Source organism: Anguilla anguilla, chromosome 7, assembly GCF_013347855.1.
Source record: "Anguilla anguilla isolate fAngAng1 chromosome 7, fAngAng1.pri, whole genome shotgun sequence".
Taxonomy (NCBI): domain Eukaryota; kingdom Metazoa; phylum Chordata; class Actinopteri; order Anguilliformes; family Anguillidae; genus Anguilla; species Anguilla anguilla.
In genome coordinates, this window is record NC_049207.1 from 15,723,778 (window position 1) to 15,749,723 (window position 25,946).

At 40.9% G+C, this 25,946-nt stretch overlaps 1 protein-coding gene across 4 annotated transcripts in view; it reads left to right on the forward strand.

Moving 5' to 3' along the window:
• LOC118232093 (voltage-dependent calcium channel subunit alpha-2/delta-1-like) overlaps nt 1-25,946 on the forward strand; it is a 128,971-nt gene that overhangs the window by 41,066 nt on the left and 61,959 nt on the right. For all 4 annotated transcript variants that reach the window (XM_035426710.1, XM_035426707.1, XM_035426708.1 and 1 more), the window contains exons 4-6: nt 6,928-6,987; nt 11,839-11,874; nt 14,305-14,428. In XM_035426710.1, the coding sequence (XP_035282601.1) occupies nt 6,928-6,987; nt 11,839-11,874; nt 14,305-14,428 (220 nt within the window). The remainder of the gene's footprint in view (nt 1-6,927; nt 6,988-11,838; nt 11,875-14,304; nt 14,429-25,946) is intronic.

Sequence of the window (25,946 nt, forward strand, 5' to 3'; positions counted from 1 at the left end):
GTAGCTGTATTTTCGAGAAGAATGATGTGCATCCAAAACGTTTTGTCTGTGGCCTTCCATTTTAGTTCCAATAATGTGTGGATGAGTGCTTGAAATGCCTCCTTTCTCATGTGTCCTAGTGTCAGGTATGTAAATATCGCTCATGCTTCCTGTGAGACCCAGAGTGGCTCAAACTATTATGCTTTGGGAGTATCTATTCCCGCATTTGATCATTGGTTCAATGGGTGGATTAACTCTTAATCTGCTGGGAATGCTCTATAATGATAAACCAATCCGCCGTGAGGACGAAACATCTTCTGTTCTCTGTGCCGACATGGCTTTGTTCAGTATGTAGTCTCTGTGCCACAGCAAAAAAATATCAATGAGCTTAATTCGCGACGGCTTTAACATGGAACAGAATGCCGAGTAACAATCTGACCATTCAGGAAATGTACATTCACTGTACTGTGCAGTTTTCATTTCCAATATATGTGATGGATGTCTTTTAGGATGCCTGTGAGAATATTTGTTGTGATTGATGCCCTGTATATATTTAGATCTTTTAAATATGTGAATTCAGTGATAGTCTGATACTAGAAATCAGAAAGAAAAACATGTAATTAGCACTAGTACTGGAACAGAGTGGAATATTGTCCAAAGATATTTAGGTTGAACACCTGACAAGGTAGCTGATGGTGCTATTGGCATATTAAACTTTCCAGCCAGAATAAGATGAATGTCTTAATATGAACGCAGTCACAAAAACATTTGCCGCATTGTCAATTTTGGCAATTGTTGAGTCATTAGGAACTGGTGTGAAAGGTATTTTCTTTCATTTGGAAAGATGATAGATTGCTCCTGCGGTCTCTCATTACATTTATCATCCCATGTAGATTTTGTCTTCACTTGATACACTGGTGATTTCTCGACTCACAGACAAAGAAGGAAGCAACATTAAGATTGTGAATTCGCATCTGTGAATCTGGTAGACCAAAAGACATCCGAGCCTGCGCGCAAAGTGATTTGAATCTTTTTTTTTTCCTTATTTGGGTTTATTCATGAGCTCCTGTGTCAGTGCAATTTTTTTTTCTTGAGTCCCATGACAGCTCTCTGTAATTTGATTGGCTGTCCAGGTGAGGTGGTGATGAAGAATGAACTCCATCAGTTTGGACAGCGACACGGATCAGCCAGACCTCAGTCCCACTTGTTTTTGTCCGCTGTCCATCATCCTGAGCATCGATGTCAGTCTCCCTGTCTCTCCCGCCAGTCTCACCCCTCCCCTGTACAATATCCCAGACACCCTGCCACAGACCGTTATAGGTCTATTTACAAAAGTCACAGCTAGAGCCGTTCAAATATTAAGGCTGACAATACACACTCCGGCTGCATAATGTGTTGATGTATTCTTTAGTGTTTCCTTAAGAGTGTTGTGGATATATGAAATTGCTTTTTGTTTTTGCTCTTCAGAGAAAATGCTGTATTTTGATTTATCTAAAAGAGTAAGTAATTTTATTGATTCTTTCCCCCCGTTTTTCTCTTTAAAACCACGTCAGGGTTGATATCCAAACCTTGTATGAAAAAAATTGAGGCTGAGAGATTCCAAAAGTTTTGAAATGCTTCACGGTATCCAGAGGGAGGAAAATGCCTGGCAAATGGAAATGAGAGCATTATTTAGATTTTTTTTTAAGTCAATGAAGTGGCCGTGGACCAATTTGCTGCAAGCTGTGTTTGGGAGAGCACAATACAAGTGGGGCACTGAGTGCTTGGCAGACTATTTTGAATGGCCTTTAAAGCATTCTCTGAAATCATAATGGAACTATTTGATTAAACCCAAGTGTGGCTATTCAAACCAGTTTGATAAATTGACATAGGGAAGCCTGTGGTAATGTTTTGCTGTGGATAAACTTAACAGGACATGATTTTTACCTCATGATTTTACCTAAAGTAAGTACCTCTGGAAATATAAGAGGAAACTGAACAAGCATAGTATTTCCAGTAATAGTGCCATCACTAGTGTATTCACTGCAAAGCACCCGTGGCTGTACGATGCTACAAGTTCTGACATTTGCACATTGCACAGTCTCAGTGCAGTCCTCTGTGTATTCTGAATTTGAACAGTCCCTGAAATAACAAGGAATACAACAAAAATGTGACATTCATACAATGTTTAGATTTGAAATAGAGAATCCGTAATGGTTCAGCGCATTAATGGCTAACTGGCATGGACAGTCTCAATCTCCAAACAGCCCAATCCAGACTGAACGGGATGTATGCTAACCCTGCGCAGAACTGATAGTGATTCAAACTGCTCTGGATAAGTAAACAGGTAATTATAATATTGGTATGGGCAGGAATGTGTCTATAAATATTTGTCATACATTTCTCTCTTGGATACATACTGTGTTCTAAGAGATGGGGAATGAGTACCACGCCTGTGTAGTAAACAGTCTGGAGTGTGTCTGAGCTGAGCACACTCTCGAACCTAGCCACAAAAACCTGTTAATTAAATATGCACATCTGAAGGAAAAGGTGCCTGCGGCTTCAAAGAAGCGTGTGTGACAAGGTAAAGATGTAATGTCACATAACTCCCTTCGCACTGCCATTGTGCTCTCAGTGACAGCGAGAGGAAGGATTTTTAATAACAGCCTCACTTTAATGAGGCACAGCCAGAGGAGTTGTTATGGCAACATCGTGTTTTTTCTTCTTCTGCACAAACACCATGCATATTCGCCTAAGTGGAGAAATTACAGTGGCCAGTCAAGCACAGAGTGATATTTTTAGAGAAGTGGGGAAAATATTTTGATATTAATGTCACGTTGTAAATGTAAACCAAGTTTCAATTTAAATAGACATGTAACACTGCAAAAGAAACTCATCATCCAGCTGAAAACAAATGAAATATTTTACAGGATGTGTTTCTGAATGAAAGACCTTTTTGAATGAAAGACGTTTTTTTTTTGACTCGTTTTGGCCATTGTCCCAGGATTGGAGGGTCCTTAGAAAGCTGTTTACATAGGAGGCATTAAAATACATCCAGTATAAAATGGACGAATGAATAAAATGTATCCCATTCATCTCAGTTATGTACAATTAACGTTGTGTGTGCAAGCTGATCAAAATTAATTACTGTCCGTGGATGATAGATGAGATGAGAGTAGTTTCTATGGTCGGCTCTGTGTGGCAATCCAATCACCAATAAGCTAAAACGTATTGCTTAATTGGTCACACATCAAGTTTCTGTTTGCTCCTGCGCAAAAATAATGGAAACGAAATGTTCAGAGACGTGTGAAAATCTAAATGTTAAAAGAAATAAAAATTTGATTTTTTTCGAGAAGTTTCATCTTCTCTACTGCACAAAATAACATTTCTTATTTTTATTTTGTTTTTCCTGATTTCAGTGAATGATCAATAATTGCCTAATAGAGATGTTAACTGTGCTTGTTTAGTATCACATTAATACTTGTATACTATGCTTTGGTAATAATGGAAATATTAATTTAACTGAGAGAAAGAGGGAGAGTGAGAGAGAGAGTGAGTGAGTGAGTGAGTGCTGGTCAGGGGCTTTGTGGACAGCTGGACCCTGGTGTATTTTTAGTAACTCACAGCCCGTACGGCATGGAGGCTGGGACTTTGGTGGGGGGGGTGGGGTGGGGGGGGGGATCAGCAAGGCCACAGGTGCCGCACTCAGCAGTAGGGCTGTCTGTCTGTCTCTCAGCAGCTGCCCTGTGTGTAGCTGTGTAGTTCAGGCAGGGGAGAGGTAGGGGGGGTGGGGGGTCCTCACTTCGCTGTCAGGGCTAAAAATAGTGTCAGGCCCTGAATTGCTTGACCCCGCCCTGCTCCTGATGAGAAGGAGCCGACAGGAGTCACTCCGCCCCACGGGGTCTGCGTCCACTCTGTTTATTTAAGGGGAGGATGGCCTGGTGTGACTGGGCCTGGGGGTATGCCTGGAATCTCCACTGTGATGACCCCCAGGCTTCTTCCAGGGCCATGTTACTGAACATCAGAGGCAGCTGTCTGCTGCTACTGTTCAATGCAAAGATATAATAAATTCACTCCCAATAATTCATCTACTGTCATTTTAAACAACAATACTGTACATGCCTTAATTTATAGTGTGTTGTGGGCATATATCAAATACCTGTATTTATGTCAAGGAATACCGAATTGTAAAGCAAATTAAACAAAGAAACATTTATATTGAGCATGGCTATTTCACATGATATCCTTTATGTCAGGTTTTCATGCAAACTTTGAAATTATCCATGGCATTTTTTAGGATATTTAGGGCAACGGGTACAGGCTCTGTCAGCCTTTACCACACATCTTTAAAACCGTCACTGTGTGCAAACATTCTGCATGTTGTGCCTTGTTATGCTATCTTTGCATACTGAACAGCCTGAGGGCATCTGAAAAACACCTGTAATACAAAAGAGGCTCGACAAATCACTTCTGCATGGAACTTTGTCACCTGTCTTCACACTTTCACCATCACAGTACCAGCATCAGCAGTGGCTACCAAACGACTCCAGGCCTCCGGGCTATGGCTTTATTAGCACTATGTTCTACAGTATATTCCCAAAATGGAAGGAAACCTGGCACTCCAACAATAAAGATTCTACTACATACATTATAAGGCCTTCCTCGGAGTAAGCTCTACGTTGAACATGAGATCATCTTATCTGATGCTATACTGCAAACATATTGAAATTGCATTCCTTTGTAAGGCTAGAAAAATCTTGATCTTTGATCGTGACCCTGGTTAATTTGGATTGTAACCATTTCAGTTGATGCTTGTTATTATTTCTTCTGTTTTTTCTCATTTCTTTTTTTTATGATTTCTTTTGTGGTTTTATTGTACCTCAGCACCGTTGACAATGAGGATTCCACCCTGAAAGTGTCACCAAGAATGTTAAATAACATGTTAAAAAAAATTAATAAATATGCATTTACCTATGCCAAGGAGGTTGTAATGATGTCCGTCCCTCTGTCTGTGTATCTGTTCCTCCATGGCTGACATATCTGGTAATGTAATGGTCAGATTGCCCTGTAATTTGCTATACACACTTGAAGTTTACATTACAGCACTGTTACACAGAGTGGCATAGTAAGTTGGCATTCAGGACACAAGGTATTAATATTGAGCCTATATAGAAGGTCCCCTCTCCCAGACAGCTTCACAGGGGATAGCCTGAAAAAAAGGCATGCTGTAACACACTGATCTCAGAGCAAAAGACACTGTTTAATGAACAGGGGAGACTGACATTTCGACTCTGAGGTAGACGTTGTAGACGTCGACACATCAGTCTCCCCTGTTCATTAAACATTGTCTTTTTCTCTGGGCTCATGTGTTCCTTATTCTGGGCTTGTCCCCATGGAGTTTCTCGAGTAAGTCCTTCTCTATAGTTTGACTGCACTAGCTGTTGAGCACCTATTTAGTCCTCTTTTATTTCGCTGGCTTGGAGTGCATTGGGCATTTTCCTTTATATAGTACTATTGAACCCTCATGAGAAATGTGGATAATTCTTAAGCTTGTTAACAAGGTATTAAATATCAGAATGCAGATTACCCCTGCTGCTCAAGACGTGACAATCCCAGTGATTATGATTCCCCCTTTTTAATTATTTGAAGTGGTCTCTGCTGAAAAATTAGTTGATGTTATTGTTAAGATGAAGCCTTTTTCTGGTGTCCTTGACATACACGAAATGACCAAAAGGGGTCTGGACACCCCTTGGTCTGGGAATGCTTTTCATGGTTTGGGCTAGGCCCCTTAGTTCCAGTGAAGGAAAATCTCACTACTACAGCATGCAATCACATTCTAGACATTTCTGTGCTTTCTGTGCAACAGTCTGGGGAAAGTTCTTTACCTATTTCAGCATGACAATACCCCCGGGCACATAGCGAGGTCCATATAGAAATGGTTTTGCAGAGAATGGTGTGGAAAAACTTGACTGGCCTGCACAGAAGAATGGAGGTTGTTATAGCAGCGAAGGGTGGACCAACTCCATATTAATGCCCATAATTTTTGATGTATCAGTGAGTCAAAGCTGTATCAGTGAGCCATTGCACATGAAATGATACATTCGTGGTGTCAAAAAGACAGAAAATACCTTTTTCATTCTGGTTATATGTGCTGAAATGCTCATCTCTAAATATAGAAAGTATGTCTAATAAGTCATTTAGCCTCCTTCATAGACTCCATATCATGTTAGCATGCGGCCATGGGAATTTGAAGATTATTTACTGTTCCTATTAAATTTCTGCTACATGCATTGCAATACAAGATCACCCATATATTGTTCCAGGATTATCAATTTTGCTTGGATGATCAGCTATTTTTTTCACCAGATGTAATTTGCAGGTGGAGCAGAAGACTCTTGTTTATGGGGAGGAATGTGCAGAAATGAAATTTCACATTTCCCTGGGGAAATTTGTATTACAGGCGATTTCGCAATCAGAAGAGATTAAAAGATATCCCCCATTATGTCGCTATTAACAAAGTCATTAGAGCGAATCTTCAGAGAGGAGTAGGAAAATTGAGAATCTGTATTTGACAGAATTTCACTACTGCCTCGCATATCATGCTGTCCTCATTTCTCTCTTCAGGGTACGTGATTGAGATAAAGCATTTCCTAACGATAATACTAATCTTACATTTCTATTTTGAGTAATAGGCATACCGGCTTAATTCCTGCTCTTCCATCTCCATTGGAGATGGAATAGCACTTCTGATGATGTACTGAAAACTGTGCATGAGTCCTTCCCCTGGGGTTATATAGTTTAATACCAGCATATAGGTTGATATGCACATGATAAGTGCACACATCAACCGATATGTAGAACTCCTGTACGTAAGGGCCTTTTCATTTGCCATGGAAAATCTCCTAATGGGCAGGTAACATTTACACAATGTTGAAATAATGGTTTTTGTCTATTTCTGTTTTTTTAAAGACTCTGGCAACAGCAGCAGAGGACTTCCAGATGGGGCACCAGTGGAAAAACGAGTTTGCGGTAAGCGGTGGATGCTATTTATTCTCCTCTATTAATATGCTGAAATGTACTTACTGTAACATTGCTAATGGTGTCGGCAAAATAGTCTGACATTTGAGTCATCTTGATATATATAGATGGTATTACTGCAAGGCAATGTACTGACTTGCACATTATCAGACTACCCAAACTTTGTTACCATGGGAATAAATATGTGCTGATTGTACCATGATTAGATTGGAGTGATAAAGCAAATGAGGACTCATTTGTCTGAAGTGCATGTTGCCATTAGGGGATTTAAATTGTATGGCTCTTTTTCTACTTCCAGTGACTCTACTGTAGTTTTTGTGATGGATACCCTCTCCAGAGTTCTTGGTATAAGGGTTTTAGCTGTTCAGCTCCTGCAGTGAGAAATGAGACTGGCAATTAATCAAGAAGCACCAAGCCAGGTCCGCTCTGTGGAAGAACAATCCTATACTTCCAGAACTGCAAAAGGCTGTTTACTTATTACTGTGAAATTCTGATGTATTTTTACATAATTATTGAATAATTCCTAAATAATTATTGCATGCTTAGTGGACCCGATTCATGGTTTACTGCATTTAGACTCTGAGGAATTATTATTATTATTATTATTTTAAATCAAGCTAGCTTACACACGCACAAACTCTCTCACACACACATACACATACACACACAGTTGACACAGAACTGTAGTGTAATGGATTAAATTCTAATGGGAATAAGGACTGAATAATCATGAGAAGTGGGTTTATTTCACAAGTGAAGACTTTATATTGTGAAAAAGAAAATGCTCACAATAACCAAAAAACTGTTTGATTGCCACCTCTCACAACACAATGACTCAGTTAATTGTCTATCCTCTTTGCCCAATAGCTGGACTTTACACATTCGGGACAGGTAGCCCTAGTCTTGATGTTTTATGCATATTCATTTGGTTTAGCTATCCTATCTCTAAATGTATGTATGTGGTGATGTGCATTTGATTAAATAATAAGGGTAATATAGCCAAATAATGTCCATTTACCATTTAATGTATATGTATTCTCTGTGGGATTACAGGGAGACATGTTTGGTGAGGAGCCAGGCTCTGCTTTCTGAAAATTAGGATGTATTACAGATTTGTTTTTGACCCTACTTCTTCTTCTTGGGTCAGAATTTTAAAATTCCTCAAGTTCAGAATACTTGGTAGTTGAATCTTAATGTGTTCATCACTAATATGCTGTTTAAATGGCTAGATTGGGATGGAACTGTTTATTAACAGGATATGAAGTAACTCATACATACTCTCCCTGGTGGAGGAGTGAAAAAGGCCTAAATTACCCAGGAAGCCAGTGGTCTGTTCCAAGTCTCATTTAAATAAGGAGTTAATGCTACATTATTCCTGAATAAAGTCATCCCGTCGAGTTATTTCGTTTTACCTTCTGATGTTTAATAAACAGATTTTGAATCAAGTCCCTATATCAGCAATGATTCAAATATAAAGTTAGGTTGCAACAGATTGCCAATCTACTTTTCTTTATATTGTGGTGGATAAGTATAAAAATTGACCAAACATTCCTAACTGCATATTAAGGATATGAATTGCCTCATTTGAATGTATTCATAAATTGTTTATTAAATTATATTTAGAGATCATAAATGAGAACCCTGAAACTGGACCACCATTAAATACAAAGCAAAAATGTACTGTTTGACTTCCTTGTGATGGGCTTTTCCATCACTTTTCTCAATACCCCATTCACTTTAATAGAGCATGAGTATAGACTTCAGTTCAGCTTGTAATGGGTTTTCTGTGTTATAAGTTTCTTAATTGATGCAACCTCACACATTTGATTTTGACGAATCTGGTATGAAATAAAAGGTGCTGGAGAGAAATTCATTTCTGCTAGTTTGTGAAGCATGTCGCTCCGCTCACTTTAATGTGATGTTTGATTGCGTTGTGATGCTTGGTTAGTTAAGATAATTTTCTCCATAGATGGGTCACCAATGTAAATGGCCTCTACATGCTTTGAAACAAGTCAATATTGCCGGTAGTAGTTGAGACCAATTAAGCCAGAATTAAAACAGATTGATATATCACCTTGTGCCTTAATGTCTGGCTGCCTCTTGGCAATAACCCTTTATATGGAAGATCAAAATGTGAATCAAAATGTGAATGGGAAGGTGACAAATATTTTTATATTTTTGTCTCATTTTTATAGTAGCAAGAAAAGGGCCACTTTTAAAAGATGAGAAATGTGGCCACAAAATATTTTTTGCACCGGAGAATTTTTCTTAAGACACTCTCTTCAGATGCAGAGCAGAGCAGAGCAAATTACACCTCCACGTCCTGATGGCATTTTGGAAGAGGAGGCCCGCAATTCAGTTGAATTTCCCCCATATGCCCTGACCTTAAAAGTTCCTGTTAAGTGTCTATAATCACCTGGGTTATTTGACCAGCCGTTTTAAGTTTAAATAAGCAAAAACGAAGGCCTCCACTTACCATGACACCTTGTGTTTTACAGACATTTTCTTTTTTTTTCTCTTCTCTTGATAAAAGCTGTACTAAATGTACAAATACTGTGAGTTATCCCATATTTTTAAGCTTATCTTTGGGGCTATACTTCTATGCTTTATGTTGCTGTTTAGATGAACAGCAAGTAGGTTAGTTGTAAAACCTGGTTGGTTTTCAGGCTGTGACGAAGTTAGCCTATGTGTTTACGCATTCTGCTTGTAACTGAATCTCCTTGGCTTAGTTTTGCTATGGTCCTGCTGCAGTTGCATTATTAAAAACCTGATCGGTAAATATAGTATCCAGGGGGCATGCATCTAAGGTAGACATTTGTGTGGCCTATTTCTGGACGTACCACATGAGTGCCATCCAGGTTATTTATTCTTCAGCCTGTCATGTGCTCTTGAAAAGAGACTCGGAGACTCCAGAGGATAGTCCGGCTTATTGGGGTTTTTGCAGTCCTTATCATTAGGGTCTCTGAGGAAATCTGGTCTTTTTACTGTGCTGGCATTACAGTCTGTGGCATCTCAAAGATCAAAGTCTTTGTGGGAAAGCATTCTTTCCCTTCCTTTGTGCAGTTGTGCCGACTTTGGTCCGTTCAAGCCAGCTTCTGGATTTCCACCAGCGTAACCCTGGGTGAACTTGGCCTGTGTCCTCGACACACTCTTAATAGCCTTTAAGAGCGCGGGCAATGTATTAAATTTCACCGCCCACACGCGCCACATGTCTGTGAGGAGGTCAAGCTGCCCCCTTCCCAACCGCCCACCTACCCCTCAAGCTCCCCTCCCAATCTCATACCATGAATGTCTGGTCAACAGGCTTGTGGCACTGGGTGGAGCTTCCACTCCCAGGCACACTGTCATTTGTCAGTTTTAATGACTCCATCTGTGGAGCAAGCCATTTCCTGGTCTTGTCTCTAATGAGCTTGTGCACTTCTTACAGCCCTGGCTAACAACCATCTACCACCATCTCAAAAGTATGATGGCACTGCCAGGAGGTAGCAGATAAGTAATATGCCTGGAATACCCCTGTGGCCATTATCAAGCATGATCGTTTTCCTCGTGGCTCAAATTTACAATTCATACAAGTCAGCATTTGGAGGGAATTGGCTATGGGTTCTTCCTTTTTTCTCAAACCAAGGGTAAAATTCCTAGAAATTATTCAAATGCCCTTAAAATGTAATTATTTCAATGCCCTTAAAATGTCCAAATTTGGACTGCTTGTTGGATTGTCCTGTTTAAGGCACTGTTCTAGTGCTTGCTTGAGCCCCATGGTCTCCATAAAATCTTGCCGTAGCAAGCAGCCCAGCTAGAAAATGCAGAATTGGTTCTAGCATCGCAAAGTGATGGGAGGGTTTTAACTAGCAGAGCTGTTCATGTCTCGCTGTGTGCCTTCTCTGGTTGATTGAGCACCTGCAAGTTCCCCTGTTGACCTGAACAGAAAGCATCTTCCCCAGCTATTGTCTGTGTTACCCTTGCAAACAGCGCTGTGATAAGAAGCAACGGTTGTCATCATGTGCTTTGGAGTAAAGCAAATTCTTGTCTGCTCTCCCTCAGATCTACAGTTCTGATTTTAAAAAATGATTGGGCATTCCATATTTGGGAGAAAAAAGCTTTTTTTTCATATCCTTCATTTTCTAACTATTTAAATTTTACTCTTTTCATCTCAGGTGTTGACATGTATACTGTTTTTCCAGCTATATTGGGCTATTAAACATATATTATGCAACCAAACTAAGTCATGGCCCACATATCATGTGATGTCCTCATTTGGAAAGCAGATAGAAACGGTGCAGGTGTGTATATCATCACTTAGACTGCGTTAATTGGCCATCGTTTACAGGTGTAGCTCACATTAGCCAGGACCCAGGTGCCCTTGTGTTTGTGGTAATGTGATACTGCAGAGCTGGAGCAGCAGGACTGGTGGGATATGCAGTGATCCGTCACCGTGTCTCCAGGGCCTCCATATGTCAGAGCCTCAGCGCGCTTGTTAGCACCTTACCCGCGCTCACTGTGACAGCACGCTCCCAGTGTGGGAGGACTGTGCTTTTGACAAAGGCCCCTTGTTTTAAATATGTGAGCATTCTCCCCCAAATTCGCTGGTTTCACACCCAGGGAACAAAGCATTTTTCATTCAGCTTCTTCAGGCCAATTCATTTAGCTTGTCCAATAAAAGTCATTCTGTGCCTTTTTTAAACGACTTAACTTACCTGACCATATACAATTATTTACAAACTGCATTTATTGAAGAATCACTTTGTTGCAAAGTAATAATTATTCAAAGAGCCTTTTGCCCGTAGAGGAGGTTTAGCCTGTATGATGCCAGTATACTAATTAATCTTGTATCTGTCCTTGCAGGATGATGAAATTGTGTATTACAACTCAAAAGACAAGGTAAGCAAAAGGAAGCCAATTATATGTCATATTACAGTGTTTATTATGATGGAATTTACAGTTGTTCTATTAACTGTGGAACTGTGGCGCAGTTATAAACAGGTCAGTATTAAAGACCAGTGATCACCTGTTACGAGTGTGAAACATTGTGGGCCAGGGGTATGAATACACTCTGTGGAGCTTCACCATTTCACTCCTAGACAGTCATTTCAACCAGTTGTAGCAAGAAGAAGTAGAAGTTCACACTTATTCATCAGCCTCTAATTGGGGCCTGCCTGCAGAACCGTGTGCTATGTGGCTCGCACCTCTAATTGACACATGAGATTGGTTAGCTGGGGAGGGTTTCCGTCCATTCACATGAAGGATGCAGGAGCAATGGCCCGTGTCACACCATCTCTGACTATTCCCCTGATGTAGAATTACATGTTTGCATGTGTACACGAACACACATACGCTGCATTAGAATTGCATTATTGAATTGCAGTTCAAATCGCTAATCCACTTGAGCGGAGTTGCATGGAAATGCACAGGAAATGGGGTTAAAAAAACATCTGAAAGCAAAGTTTCCAATTCTGAGTTCAGCATGACTTCATCATCTAGTAGTTCATCAGTTTTTGCGGCTTGAAAAATTATTTCTCATCCATTGATGTCTGCTTATAATTCTTGCACTAGATTACCTGCCACCACTTACACAGAGGTAGAAGATCATATACAAAGCAATGGAATATACAGTTAAAACTACTTGAGTCTGTTTTTTTTCTAATATTCTAATGTTCTTATTAGTGGGTAAATTTGTGGACTTCATTCAGGGTCTCAGGCTCTGTCTTCCAGTCTCAGTTATTGATGGGGACACTTGTTGGGCAGCAGAGGCTGCCAGGTAACAGAGAGGTACTCTTCACTGTCAGAATCTGTCATTAGTGAGAGTCTGCAGGCCTGACTGTCAGAAATGGGCCCTTCACACAAGGTCCTTCTGTCCATATTTCAGAAGTAGTTTCTGTGCTTGACATAGCTGTGGCACTGGGCCTTCTGAAAGGGTTTCCATCCTTCCCTTTGTTGAATTTTGTTTCTTTTAAGGACTCACTTAAATTTAAGTGTGATTAACTCTTGATTAAGATTGCAATCAATTATAATAAATGCAATTAAACTGAAATCTAGCCACACTCACAAGCACCAACACACACCGTTATTGTGTGAAACAGACAATGTTTGAGTCTAATTAATTTTAAAAACTTTTTTCAAATGTGACTGGAGTATGTGATTAGGCAGATATCTCTTGAGTTTTGACTGGCTTTTTATGAGGAAACGAATGGAAGTGCTGAGATCCACTGTAGATTCTGCTGAGTTTAAATTAACTAATGCAAATGTATGATCAGTCCTTCCCATGTGACTTTGTTTCTTCTGGCTTCGAATTTTGATTGCAGTTTGTTAAAGGCCTTGAGAAACCGAGTCCAATTCATTCTGGGAAGAGATCACGCATTCTGTTGTATTGCACTGTGTTGCCTCTACTGCTTAAGTGCTTTCGGTGTCCCATAGCTGCTCTTCTGTCTGATGGAGGTGAGAGGGAGGATCAGTGTCTAATTCCACCCCACAAATCCCTGATATATTCAACTGCTTGAGTTCCCTGCATGCAAATTTCAGGTTTGTTATAGCTGACTGGCTCAGGACTGCTTCTATTTGTCAGTGGAGCTGTCTGAAGAATTGTGCTCGTACCAGTCATAACAATGAGCGGACATCTTACAGCTCGCCACTCTTTTCGGGTTCTCTTTCGGCGCATGTTGGAAAAATTCAGACACAGAATTTCTAAAATTCTTATCTGCAGAATTTATTGTGAAACTGTATCAATTAGTCCAGCTGAGCAGAAGTCTTCTCACTCTCTCATTTGTTGGTGATATTCACATTGAGACCCTATTATTTTACTGCCACACTGGAGCCTGGCAAGCTAGCTTCCAGACCGTGTGTTATTCTGCGGGCTGTTCAATTCTCATCATTGCCTTCACCTCCAGTAACCTCACCGCACCCAGCTCTGCATTCACCCGGTTGGAGTAATTTAGCTGTAAGTCATAAGATGGTGGAGCGCCATGTTAAGTACATCAGGGCTTGCGCTGTTGCAGAGTTCAGAGCTTCTCAGCCACTGCCTCATTTGTATGTTAATGTGTGAGTTTGTTTTCCCAACGCCTGATTGAAAAAAAGTCTTGCGGCATATCCAAATTCATCGTTTAATTTATTCCCTTATGTAGTAATAATGGGTCATGAGGAATGTCATTATAAAACATTTAATTATCACCAACATTAATAATTCATGGGGGAAATTGTCAATTAAAATTTTTTTTAATTCAAAAACTAGTGCCTGTTTAGATGGAATGAAATCATGCTCAATTTAACTGAATTGCACACGACTGGCATCCAACACCTTACTGCTCTAACCTGCAGCTCAATGAAACAGATGGCCGGAAGAACCGGATCACTCCAGTTTTTAAGGAGGACCCAGCCTTTAGGCGCCAAATATCATACAACCACACAGCCGTCCACATCCCCACAGACATCTACGAGGGCTGTAAGTATGCATTTAACTGTCACTTATTATGTCAAGCCAGGGCTGGCACTGTCTGTTGAGAAAGAGTGAACAAAGTGACTTTTAAGACCTTTAGTTATGATTTAAATGTATATTTCGTGTTTGAACTATTTTTCCACTACAAGAATGTGACAAACCATTGGTAGATCTGCGAATGACAGGCAAGCACTTCCCGTAGAACCCTTTGATAGTTTCAGAACCTCTGTTCTGCCCATGTCTGCACCAGCTAGTGGCTTCTTACATTCATATTTTACAAAGTACCACACATAAAATGTGTTTGACTCAAATAAGGTTAAATATTATTGTACTTATTTAATATAATTTCAAACAAGGGTTCTTTCTCAAACCAAATCTGTGACTTGGTTGGAAGTTCTTGTTCTGCACACATGCTGTGAGCATATAAAGGCAAGTCTAGAAGACAGTCTACTGTTAACAGAACACACTGTACCGCTGAAAGTGTGAGTCAAAGTGTGAAGCCTAAATACAGACTTCTACCCCAGGATGGGTGCATTATGTGTCATCAGCCGAAGGAGCTTGATGCCAACCTCTGTTCATTTGTATGCGCACACTTTTCCAGTGCTATGACAACAAATCAAATGGTAGGGTGGTTATTAACATTCTGAAACACTGCTATATCTAATGCTCTGGGGGGTCTTTACAGGGTAAGTACCACTTCTAACAATGATAGAAAAGCACACCGTAAGCCATAGGGATTACAGAGTAAGTAAAGGACAAAATCATGTGCTGGAGTCGTGTTTGGGATATTATAATAGGTGAACTGCTACCATTGATAATTTAGGAAGCTTGTTCTTTTTATTATGGGGTGTAAGGGAACTGAGCAGATGTTAGAATTACAATATATGATGCATTTTCTGATTAATATATTGTTGGTGGAAATGCAGGTACCGTAAAACTAATGAAGATTGGTCTGAAATTGTTCTTTAGCGCTGGATGCTACTATTGATTGGATGATACCACCAGTGGGAGTGGTTTAGATTTGTTTCTGGGTCCCATGTTCATTTTAGCCATGGTGGTACATTTCATTTACAGTGCCGTTGTTTGGTCACGATACTGAGGAAACTGAAGTGAAAACCTTCACAGATGGATTGAGGGTGGTGATTGGTTTAGCCAAAACAAAAAAAAAATTGTCTTCTACAGAAACAAAAGAGACTTCGAATATCTTGCTACAGAAGAGCGAATATGCCCTTCTTTTTGTTTTAGCTGTGCAGAACATACACCCTGTACATTTCTATGAATTACTGAGAATTATTCTCTAAATATTAATTGCATGTTTATATTTGGCATGATATTGTTTTTGAAGGTCCAAATTTGAAAGATAAAACATACATTTCATATATTTTGAAGGAAAAAAAATATTATTGTCTCATTTTGCTTTAGCATGGATAATTTATTCTGGAGATCATGTATGCTATTTTCTTTGCTTTGACAGTGTGTAGAAATAAGATTTCTGTAATTTTGTGTCACTTCAGTCATTTGAAAAAGGCAATTAAATGTTAGGAAAGTCCTTTTAAGAAATAAGAGAAGAGGAGCCCTTTCACAAAAGTATGTTCAATTGGCCAGTATTTATTGGCAAAGTTTGTTACACTTAGTTTGAAAGGTCAGTAAAAGAGACCTTCAGTCGAACAAATTATTAGCAGCTTTAAAGGGCTTTCAGCATTTCTACCTCCTCACAGCATGCTGATTAAAATCTGAATTAGCCAAGTTCTGTCCCACCATTTCTTTCAAGTCATTACAGCTTAATAGAGCTGTACCTTCCCTTCAGCTAGCATTTGTCAGACAGCGGAGTCCAATTATTTCACCTGTAGTTGCGAGACAGAATTGTGAGACAGCATTAGCGGTCTCTCTTGTGCAGCGATGAGCTAGTCATTAGCTGGAGGAAAAGTTCCAAACAAGCTTTTCAAATGGCGACGGAGAGAATGGCTGCTTTTAACAAAATGTTTAAGGGAGGAGAGGTGGAGGTCTGGCATTGAGCTAGAAATGAGGCCCTAGCCCGCCTAAGCCTGACATCTTCGCAGCCCAATCTGAACCACCCCGACAAGCTTTAGCCAGATTTTGAGCCCGAACCCAGTAGAGCCCAGTCACTGAAATAACAAGCCAACAAGGCCATACGGCTCAATAGAAAATAACACAGTTGTTCCGCATGGCAAGGGAAGCTGCTAGTGAAGGTGCTTGTAATTGCGGAACAGGGGGAGCAACCACCAGCTATTAACGCGTGGCAAAAATGGCACAAAGCAAAGCTTCTAGTTTTTGTAGTGTACTGCCATTATGCTCAACTAGCAAATTAAAACAACTATATTTGAACCGTCAAACTTATTTTTCCTACTGGTAAACGTTACATTAATACGATTATCACTCCTGTGCTGCTTTAATTTGCTAGTTGTGCATAACAGTTCTCTACAAAAACTGGAAGCTTTGTGCCATTGTTGTCAATCATGAACAGCTGGCAGAAGTGTTGCTACGCTAGTATTTCTAAACTTGTGGGTGGGCAACGGGCCCATGCCTGATCTGACCCGATGCCACAGAGCTAAAAATAGGCCAGATACCCAGCCCGATTACAGAATACCTTTAGGCCTGTTGGGTTTGGGGCAGGATGCAGACATCTAAGGAGAGGACCACAAACCAGAACCAGAAGTTCATGGTTAGTTTTCCTTTTCCTGAGTTGAAAAAAATGAACATAGTTTCTTGGTAGTTTCAATTTCAGGCTATAGAGGAATACCTGCTGTTGGTAGATGGACCTGTCTAATCAAATGCGACTCAAATACTGGTTACAGACTCTGCAAAGTAATGCATTTCAGTGCTGTATCTGATTACTTTTCCAGTAAACCTCTTGAGTTGCATCATATCCTGTTTATCGTGTGTACAGATGTTTTAGTTTGGCTTGTGAGAAGAGAAAATTCAGAATGTACCATCAATTTTAACAACATCTTTTTTATTTTTGCCTTTACTGTGTTTTGTCATTTACAATAACCATAGGGAAATATTCAGCGAGCAGAAAATAAAAATATGCCGGATATAAGAAGTGTATGTATCCTTGTTTAGTGGAAGAAGCATTAGGTGAATTTCCCAGGTGTATTAAATGGTAATATTGGTTAATGAGTGCATTGTATTGCCCTAAAAAATAAGTCTCTGTGAAATATAATTAATTCCAATGTACTGTGCTGCATTAAAAAGCTGGTGAAGATACTTGCTGAAGCTGTCAAACCAAATGGTTAGTGTATTGATTGACTAAAGTCAACACTACAGAGAGTTTGAAGAGAAGGCCCTTCAAATCCTCAGTCTAAATTTGGGGCACCTCAGCCATTTATCATTGCTCCTCCCAGCCAATATCACCTGAAGTACCTTCTGTTTCCTTCTCCTTCATGCCCGCCAGGCCAGCCGATCACAGAGCTCATCGCCTCATTTGATTTACGCATTCAGGCATGCTGCTGGGCACTGCTGTTTTTAATTCAAGGCTGCAGGCGCTCAGAGTCTGACACTAGAGGGGCGCTACCACCTGTTGTGGCTCTGTGCTGTTTAGGTGGGGGGGGGGGGGGGGGGGGGGGGGTTGTTGGCAACATTGTCCTTATGTTCCTTACGGCCGTATGTAAATGGAAAAAATATCTGTAAATGAATGTTGCAAATTTTACTCAAATAGGCTGTAGCAAAATAACCCCATGACATTGCCTGTGTGAGCCGTGGTGCATGTAATTATGTGCTGCGCGTTCCTTTTCAGATAGCAAAACAAATTCATTGAGTTTGTGGTGAGAGAGTGTCTCTCACTCAGGGAGCTGTAATGATGACCATGTCAAGAATTCACAGTTTTGGCATGCTGCATGCCAACTGTGCTTCCGTCTGGACCTTCAATGAGTGTGGTCTCTTCTCTCTTGACCTTTGCTCATTGATACACACTTTTGCTGCCAGACCCTTTTTCTGATTAAGTGAAATTCATCATCCATATTGTACCTAGGCAGCATTGACAGCTTTTCCTAGGCTGTCTGCAGTTACCTCTCATCTTGAGAAATCAGTCTATGCCTCTGAGTCATTATACAGAGGTTGCAACATGCTTGCACTGGTGCATTACCAAAGCTTGACCGATTCAGTACATATTGTCCTGAAAGTTTATTCACACTTTCTTTATAGTTGCAAGATTCAAATATTATAAAAATGAGTAATTATCCAAAAACACTGCTTAAAATGTGTTAGCTGGAATGCCTCCCTGAATACATTTGTGAAAGTGTAAAGGCAAAGCTAAGAACAAAAGGAGGAAAGGGCCATGTATTGTACCGAAGTGACTTTTTAATCTCTTTGTATTTCCACTGAGGGAACGACACTTCAACCTCCAAGTTATCACTGAGGAATAGTATGCATGAAACAAGAGGCAATTAGGCCTGTTGTCATTACATAAACCATGTTAAGCATATTAGCATTTTCTGCGTGCCATTTTCACTGTTTCTCCATTTCACTGCATGTTTGCAGTCCTGTAGATGTCCTTGCATGCCATTATTCAGAATTAGACCTTGGTGATGCTGCTTAGATTAAATATGAAATAAAAAATTCTGAATGCTCGGGGCAAACAGTGACGTTCAGATGAATTGCTGGGAGCTGTGCTGTTTCTCTAAAATTGTTCCAATCTGACCCTGTTTTGGCCCCCCTCTCCCCACATGCAGCCCCGAAATATTATCATTTGCCTAAACTGGTTGTTTGTGAAGACAGTTCACATGCAGCTCCCTCCATCTGAGATCTTTGAAGTGAGATGAAGGGTGGTGAATGAGAACAGGCTTTAATCGGAAGCTTCAATTAACAGGTTTTTGTTGTCTTGCTTTGAATTTCCGCTGAACTGATTTATTTTAGAACAGTGGCAAAGCTCTGTGTTCTTCTAAGTGTGAATGAAAAGCTGACTGAAATGCATTTCTAAATGTGGCACTGTGAGGGATTACCATGTAAGAGAGAGAGAGGAGGGCCTTTGGGGCCAACATTTATACACTGCTCAGGGCTCGGACCCTTTTGTACTGTAAAACTTCTGATGAATATGCTACGGGAGCCAGTCCTCTATTGTTTAATGTTCACTGCAAGGCTGCAGTGGGGACCAGCGGTTAAGCATATAGATTGAATTCAAGTCCTGGGTGCGTAGGTAGCACTGAGAAAGTTGCTTTACCGGAATAACTTGAATCATGTGAAATATTGAACTGTGAAAAAAGGATAATGTGCAGACATAAGTTGTGTAAGTCACCCAGTATAAGGTTACCTTCCTTCAGGAGAATGTGAAATGTGTACTAGGTTTTTAAGGAACATTTATTAAGAGTATTTGATGATGACATAGAAAGATTGCATTGAGGACATGCAGCAGCGTAAGCAAAGTTCTAAAAAATAAATTGCTAAATTGTTTGTGGTCTCAGTGCAGCTAGCATTGTCATGAATTGCATGACCTGTAGAAATGTGTCTCTGATGTATTTTATGTATTTTTATTTCTTTTACATTAGTCTGTGTGTGCGTGTTGCTAAAATTGGTGGTAAGAACACCACCATTCATTGGCTTCAGACATACATATTGCAGTGGCTTACATACAGTTCCACTGTGACCCATGCAAACACATGGTATATTTTTCAGTAACCATAGACTTCTTTGAAGTCAATGTTTATGTTTAAAGAAATGTACAGGCAACATTCATGTCATGAACACAAGTGGGGCTTTACCATCGAGGGAAAAACATTAGCATCTTTGTCATCCAGAATCATCAGGATTATTAGAGTGCGAAATCAAAGAATGAACTCTGTATTTGTAATGAAGGGATCGGCTTTCTTTTAATGAAGGGGGTAATTATGACTCCTGAGATATGTAAGGAGCTTTCCTCATCCCCAAATGACTGAGCTATAATCTACTGGCAAGAAAAAAGACGTAGTCTAAGAAATTAACGTATAATAGAATCATGAAAACAAGAGTCAGTCCTTCCCTTCCCTGAATCAAATTTGTGTTGGGCTTTGTGCTGCTAATGGGATGAGGGTTGTGCCTGGAGCCAGAATATTTCTGTTCATCTCGCTTCTCGTCCTGTTGCTTAGCGCGGCGTGTGTCTGTATTACTCATCCTCTGCATTGGGAAGACGGCGCATTAATTCAATTCTAATCAACTGCTGTTGTCACTGTCACCACGGTAACGGAATTGAATCGCAATGGCCATGTGCGCGACTCAAAGGTGGTAACCTAATTATTGGATTTCGCCTGGAGAGGGAAGTGTCCTTGTGTTTCATTGCCTCAGGATTGCTTTATCTTGCTCTTCTCCAATAAAGAATACTAATATAATAAAAGTGACAAATAGAAGACAGTGGCTTTCTATCCTCCCTCACTGATCTAAATTGGCCCTAATTAGTTTAGACCTACTAATTCATTATGTGTGTTCTCCAATCCAGGATAATTAAGAAAATTGGCTTGTCAATGATTAGAGAAGCCACGATTCAGAGGAATGAGGCTGTGAAGTCTGAGGTTGCTGTGATATTCAGTCTTGTAATGCTGTTCTGATCCCAGGAAGATGGTGATGCTGGAGAACAATGGCGTATGCTTAGACATCCAAGGCCCCCGCGGCTGCGTATCGATCTCAGCGCTGTCGAAGGACAGGCTTCAATACCTGCCCCAGCTCCTTTAGAGAAAGTGCTTTTCCTTAGCTCTCTGTAGGAATTAAAAGTGTTTTTTGTTCATTTTTTATTTATTTTTTTAAATCTCAACAAAATATTGATTTCTGGTGCTGATGAAGAGTTGCAAAGAGCAGCGTCTCCATCCGAAATCAGGCTCTGCTCAGCAGGAACATTTGCAGTGGTTACATCATTTTATATGCCCAGACATTGGGTCCCATTACCTCAACGCTGCCTTGACATATTTATAGAAATGTAAAGGGTTTATTTTGTAGTGATGAGCCTGTAAGCGTAATGTAAGCCCTGGAGATGCTGACCTAGACTTTATAGCTGCATGGGCATAAACAGCACACGGATCCTTTTCTGTACAATGTTCCATAATGGTCACGTTGGCTTTATTTAAACAGGCCATTTGAGAGTGAACATTTCAGTGTTACTTACAAAGTAAATGGCCTTTCAAAATGGCATTAGTAAAATGGTCTTAGTAAAATGTCACTTTTATAAAGACTTTTTTAATCCAATAAAACCACATCTCTAGTTTTACTTTTTGCGTAGAACCATAAACGACATGAAATACACACTGATGAATAAATTCCAGGCTTTAGACCTCACAGACTGCAGGTATTCTGTGTTGGATTAAAACCATTGAGGAGGGATTTTATCAGTCCAGTCTTTCCGTTTCCTGTCTGCAGGGTGAATTTATCTTTCTTGGTTGGGTTCTTGAGTAATTGCTCTGTGAGGGTGGTGGACACTCCCATATCTTGGCAAGAGTGGTCGTCATAATTATCCTGGGTGATTTCACTCTTTGATTGCTTCACAGGCTCTCACTCTCTTGTTGTCTCAGTGCTGCTGAAGATATTCCTTCTTCTGTAGGTCTACGCCTTACAGCTGAACCACTCCAGGCAGATCTTGTTGGCAGCACAGTTCACAAATTCACATTGTCTCTGTCTGAAGTCATACAGTATGTCCCCCCTCCAGCCATATGGACTGTTGCCATACTCAAAACCAGGATTATTCACATTTTCAGGCAAACAATCCTTCGAGGAACCATCCAGCAGTAGCACAATGTCTCCTAAGGCCTTAGATGCATCCTCGCTTGGATGACATGACAAACAAGATTCCAGATCCTAATGTGTAATGTATGCCAACTGATGAAGGCCATATTCAGAATATCACCTTGGATTTGCTGTGAATTGCTGTATAAAGAGGGGAGAGAGATTTGTCTTCTCCCCATTACCTTAATCATGTCTGGAAGTGGAATTAAGGAAGATTTGCATAATTACGCTGAAAAGCTTTACGTAACCATTTCCGCAAAACCCCTAAATTTGAAGCCCACTCCAGATATTTGGAAATTAGAGGTATTGAATGAAATTATTGTGTTTAGTGGGGTGTATTAGACCAATTAGGAACGTAGACTTTGGGGCAGACACACTGCACCATTAAATTGGTACTTAACCTGAATTGTTTCAGTAAACGCACTGCTGCATAAATGGTTAAGGGTGGAAAATGCACACTGTGTAAGATGCTCTAAGCAAGGACATCTGCTGGGAAAGTTAAATGTAATACAGTGTAGGTATATTCTAAAGAAGAATAGGCAGACCTCACTTATACAATGGACTGGTCTGCTCTATTTGGGTAAGACGAACAGGAGGGAGAAATGCATTATGGTCTATAATGAGGCTGTGGGTTTTAAACAAAGAGAGACAGGATGCAAGGAGCTTTTGTCTGGCCTCTTACTCGATCCACCTCACCGGCACATGCTTTAGCCAGAGAACCTGCTCTCGTTGCATTTCGGCCACCATCACCGCGGCGATAGTTCATGGCTCATCGTCAAAGGTCTTACTGCCAGACGTGCCTCCACTCAGGAGCCTGGGTCTGTGCCAGGGTGAGAATTGAAGTGCCTTTCACCAAGGGGAAGAAGACTGGTAACACATAATTAGTTTACAGGTTTCGGCCAGCTTTGACCTAACCTTGCGTGGAGCGGAAGGAAAAAGTCAGAATGTGCCAGGAATCCACATGTCCCAATTAATCCGTTGATTAGTTCTGTGCCGAGAAAGCCAGCTTCCTCTAGTCTATCTATGATGATTGTGGCTCAGTGAGAACATGCGCAGGTTGTTAATTAAGGGGAAATTGCCTCTTCCAGCTTGTGTGTGTGAAGTAATTAGCCGTTGTATTGATTAGCACCTTTGAGAGCATACCTGCACGATTACCTATAGATCTTTGTCTCCAGTGTATTTACATGGGATTGTTCTTGAGTGTGCTGCCAGGTACAAAGGCATATCCGAGATGAGGAATTCTTGTAATAGTACAAATATTTTCTCTATTTCAGTTCATGATATTAATGCAAAATGCTTTGCTCGGCAAATATGACATAAGATCTTAAGATTTTCCAGTGTCTGCTAATCCTGGGGCTCTTTCCAATCACTTATTTTCCCTCCTTGCATTATTTTCTTGTGTCCTTTCCTCGTTTCCTTAGCTCCCCCCAGTGGAGGATGCAAGGAAAGGACACAAAGAAAGGACGTGAGGACAGAGGAATCGAGGAAACGTGTACTAGGAAAACGGAACATCCTTGTACAGTGAATTGCTAGTTTGAAGCCACGTCAATTACAGACGTGGCAGATGGGGAGAGGTGAATCCACAGATTGATCATTTATACGCCCTTCGTTCGGGAAAAAAAATACTTCCACCAAGGATGCACTCGTGTTTCCTTGATCAAGCATCCTTCCGTAGTCTCCTAGTTCCTGACTCCTAGTTCCTTCAAGGAGCATTTAATGTCCTTAAAGATGGCAGACCTCCATTGATTTCCAGGTTAGTCAAGGACCGAGAAGACAAGAGTGGATAAAATAAGCGATTGGAATGAGCCCGTGGTTGCATTTCATTCATAGTACGGCCATTTTCTTCTCTTGGATTTGTTCCCCAGTGATTTGGACTTGCTACTACAGTGTGTTTTACACATTGGCTGTGATTCGAATACCTCCACATGTGTATCTAATCTCAGTGTTTACTCTCAATCTATTTGTTCCTAATATAAGGGGGAGGCATTTAGTCCCATTGGTCTTGTTAATTATAATGGCATTGCCTCCTTAGAAAAGAAAATGAAATGTCCCTAAATGCCACTGGAGCACAAACTAAACCAAGTCTTATTACTAATGGTAATGGGCTCCTCTGTTACAATAGGAAAAGCTATGCTTTTGCTCCCCTACTGTGCTCCCAGGGTCCAGCATGACTCTGCTGTGAAATGGATGAGGCTGATGGGGAATTGGAAAAGCGAGCTTGTGAAACTGGCAAAATTGACTTGAGCAGGTGCTCATTACTCCAACCGGCGACATCTCAAACCACTACTTATTTGCCTTAAACAAGTGCACTTGCTCTCAGGAGCCAGCGATGAGAGCCAGGTTAATACTGAGGGGACAGAAATAGCCAGAGTGTGTTTCCTACCAGGCAGAAAATTGGATTTTCCAGGAAAAGGTGGTCAGCGCAAAACAGGATCATTCGGGCTTGCTGTGACATATTGAAATATAGTAAAAGCCCAGCTCATTAGGAAAACAGACATCGAACTAAACAATAGAAGAATTGCTTTTTCTCTGCTGAAATTGTGCTAGACATAGAAGCGAGGGAGCAGGAAGAGATCAGCTGCTCAATTTCAGTAATGAAATATGGGACAGAGTGTAATATGTGTGTGTGCTATTTCCCCAAACCTTTGGTTCAGATTTGAACTGATCAGTCTTCCAATCTTTTTCTCTCTGACACTGTGCTTCTCTCTTTCTGTGGTGCTGCTCCCATCCCAGCTATGTTTGTGTATATGTGCGTCTGTGTCTGTATATGTGCGTGGGTGTGTGTGTGCGTAAGTGTATGTGCGTCCATGTGTGTGCACATGTGTGCTTGTCTTTCCCCAGCACCATGAGTGTTTGATGATCACTGAAGGCTGTTTCTCTAGCTCTGTTTGTTCTTCCTGAAATGCGTGATTGTGATCACCCTATGCTGAAGATGCGAGGAGGACACAGGTGGGCATACTCTGATTGAGCCATTAATGCCACCCTCCACATTGGCAAAGGGAGCAGATGGGCTCTCTCCCTACAGGGGGTGTGAGAGTCAGAGTGGCTGAGGCTCGAAATGAAGCCCGTGGCACCACAGGCATCTCTCTTGTTTATTGTTCCTCCAAGTACATTGTGTGCAGGCTCTTATGCTAGTCATTAGCATGACTTACAGAACATGCAGTGCCAATCATTTGATTTGCTTCATTGTAAGAACCCACTCATTTAAGTGCTGCTGTCCATAGCTGTGGTTTCTTCTGGTGATATTGTAATGTGTATACGTCTATACCTATATTTAATTATTATCATAAACTTGCATCCTTTTACTCATAGTGGATTATTTGGTTGCTAGGAAAGGATAACAAGGTAAAGGTGGGTGTGCTAGGTGTTCTGTTGTGCCATTTTACACTAAATATCTTTGTGGAAAATAGATGCCTTGTGATCGGTCAGGTATGTTGTTAGGTCATGTGCGGTTTTGCCACGCCACACACGGCCTCTACCCCCGGGAGTGACGCCCGTTAGTCAACAGCGCCAGAGTCTCCCGCCTCTCGCACTTCGCAGAGGCGTGATTGGGCAGAAGCCTTTCCGTGCCAGTGCACCTTGTCATGGAATGATTACAGGTGTCACGCAGCTCCACTCTGGCACTGTGAGCCTGACAAGATCCACAATTAGCCGCAACAGCTGAATCGAACCCCCTCCTTCCCCCGCCACAGCAATCCAGCTAAGATAATGACAGTCCTGACGAATGTGGGGCACTCTGTTCAGTCCCACATGTTTTACACACTAAGGCAACCCTATAGATCCTAAACAGTAGTCAGACCATCACATCACCACAACTCTGGGG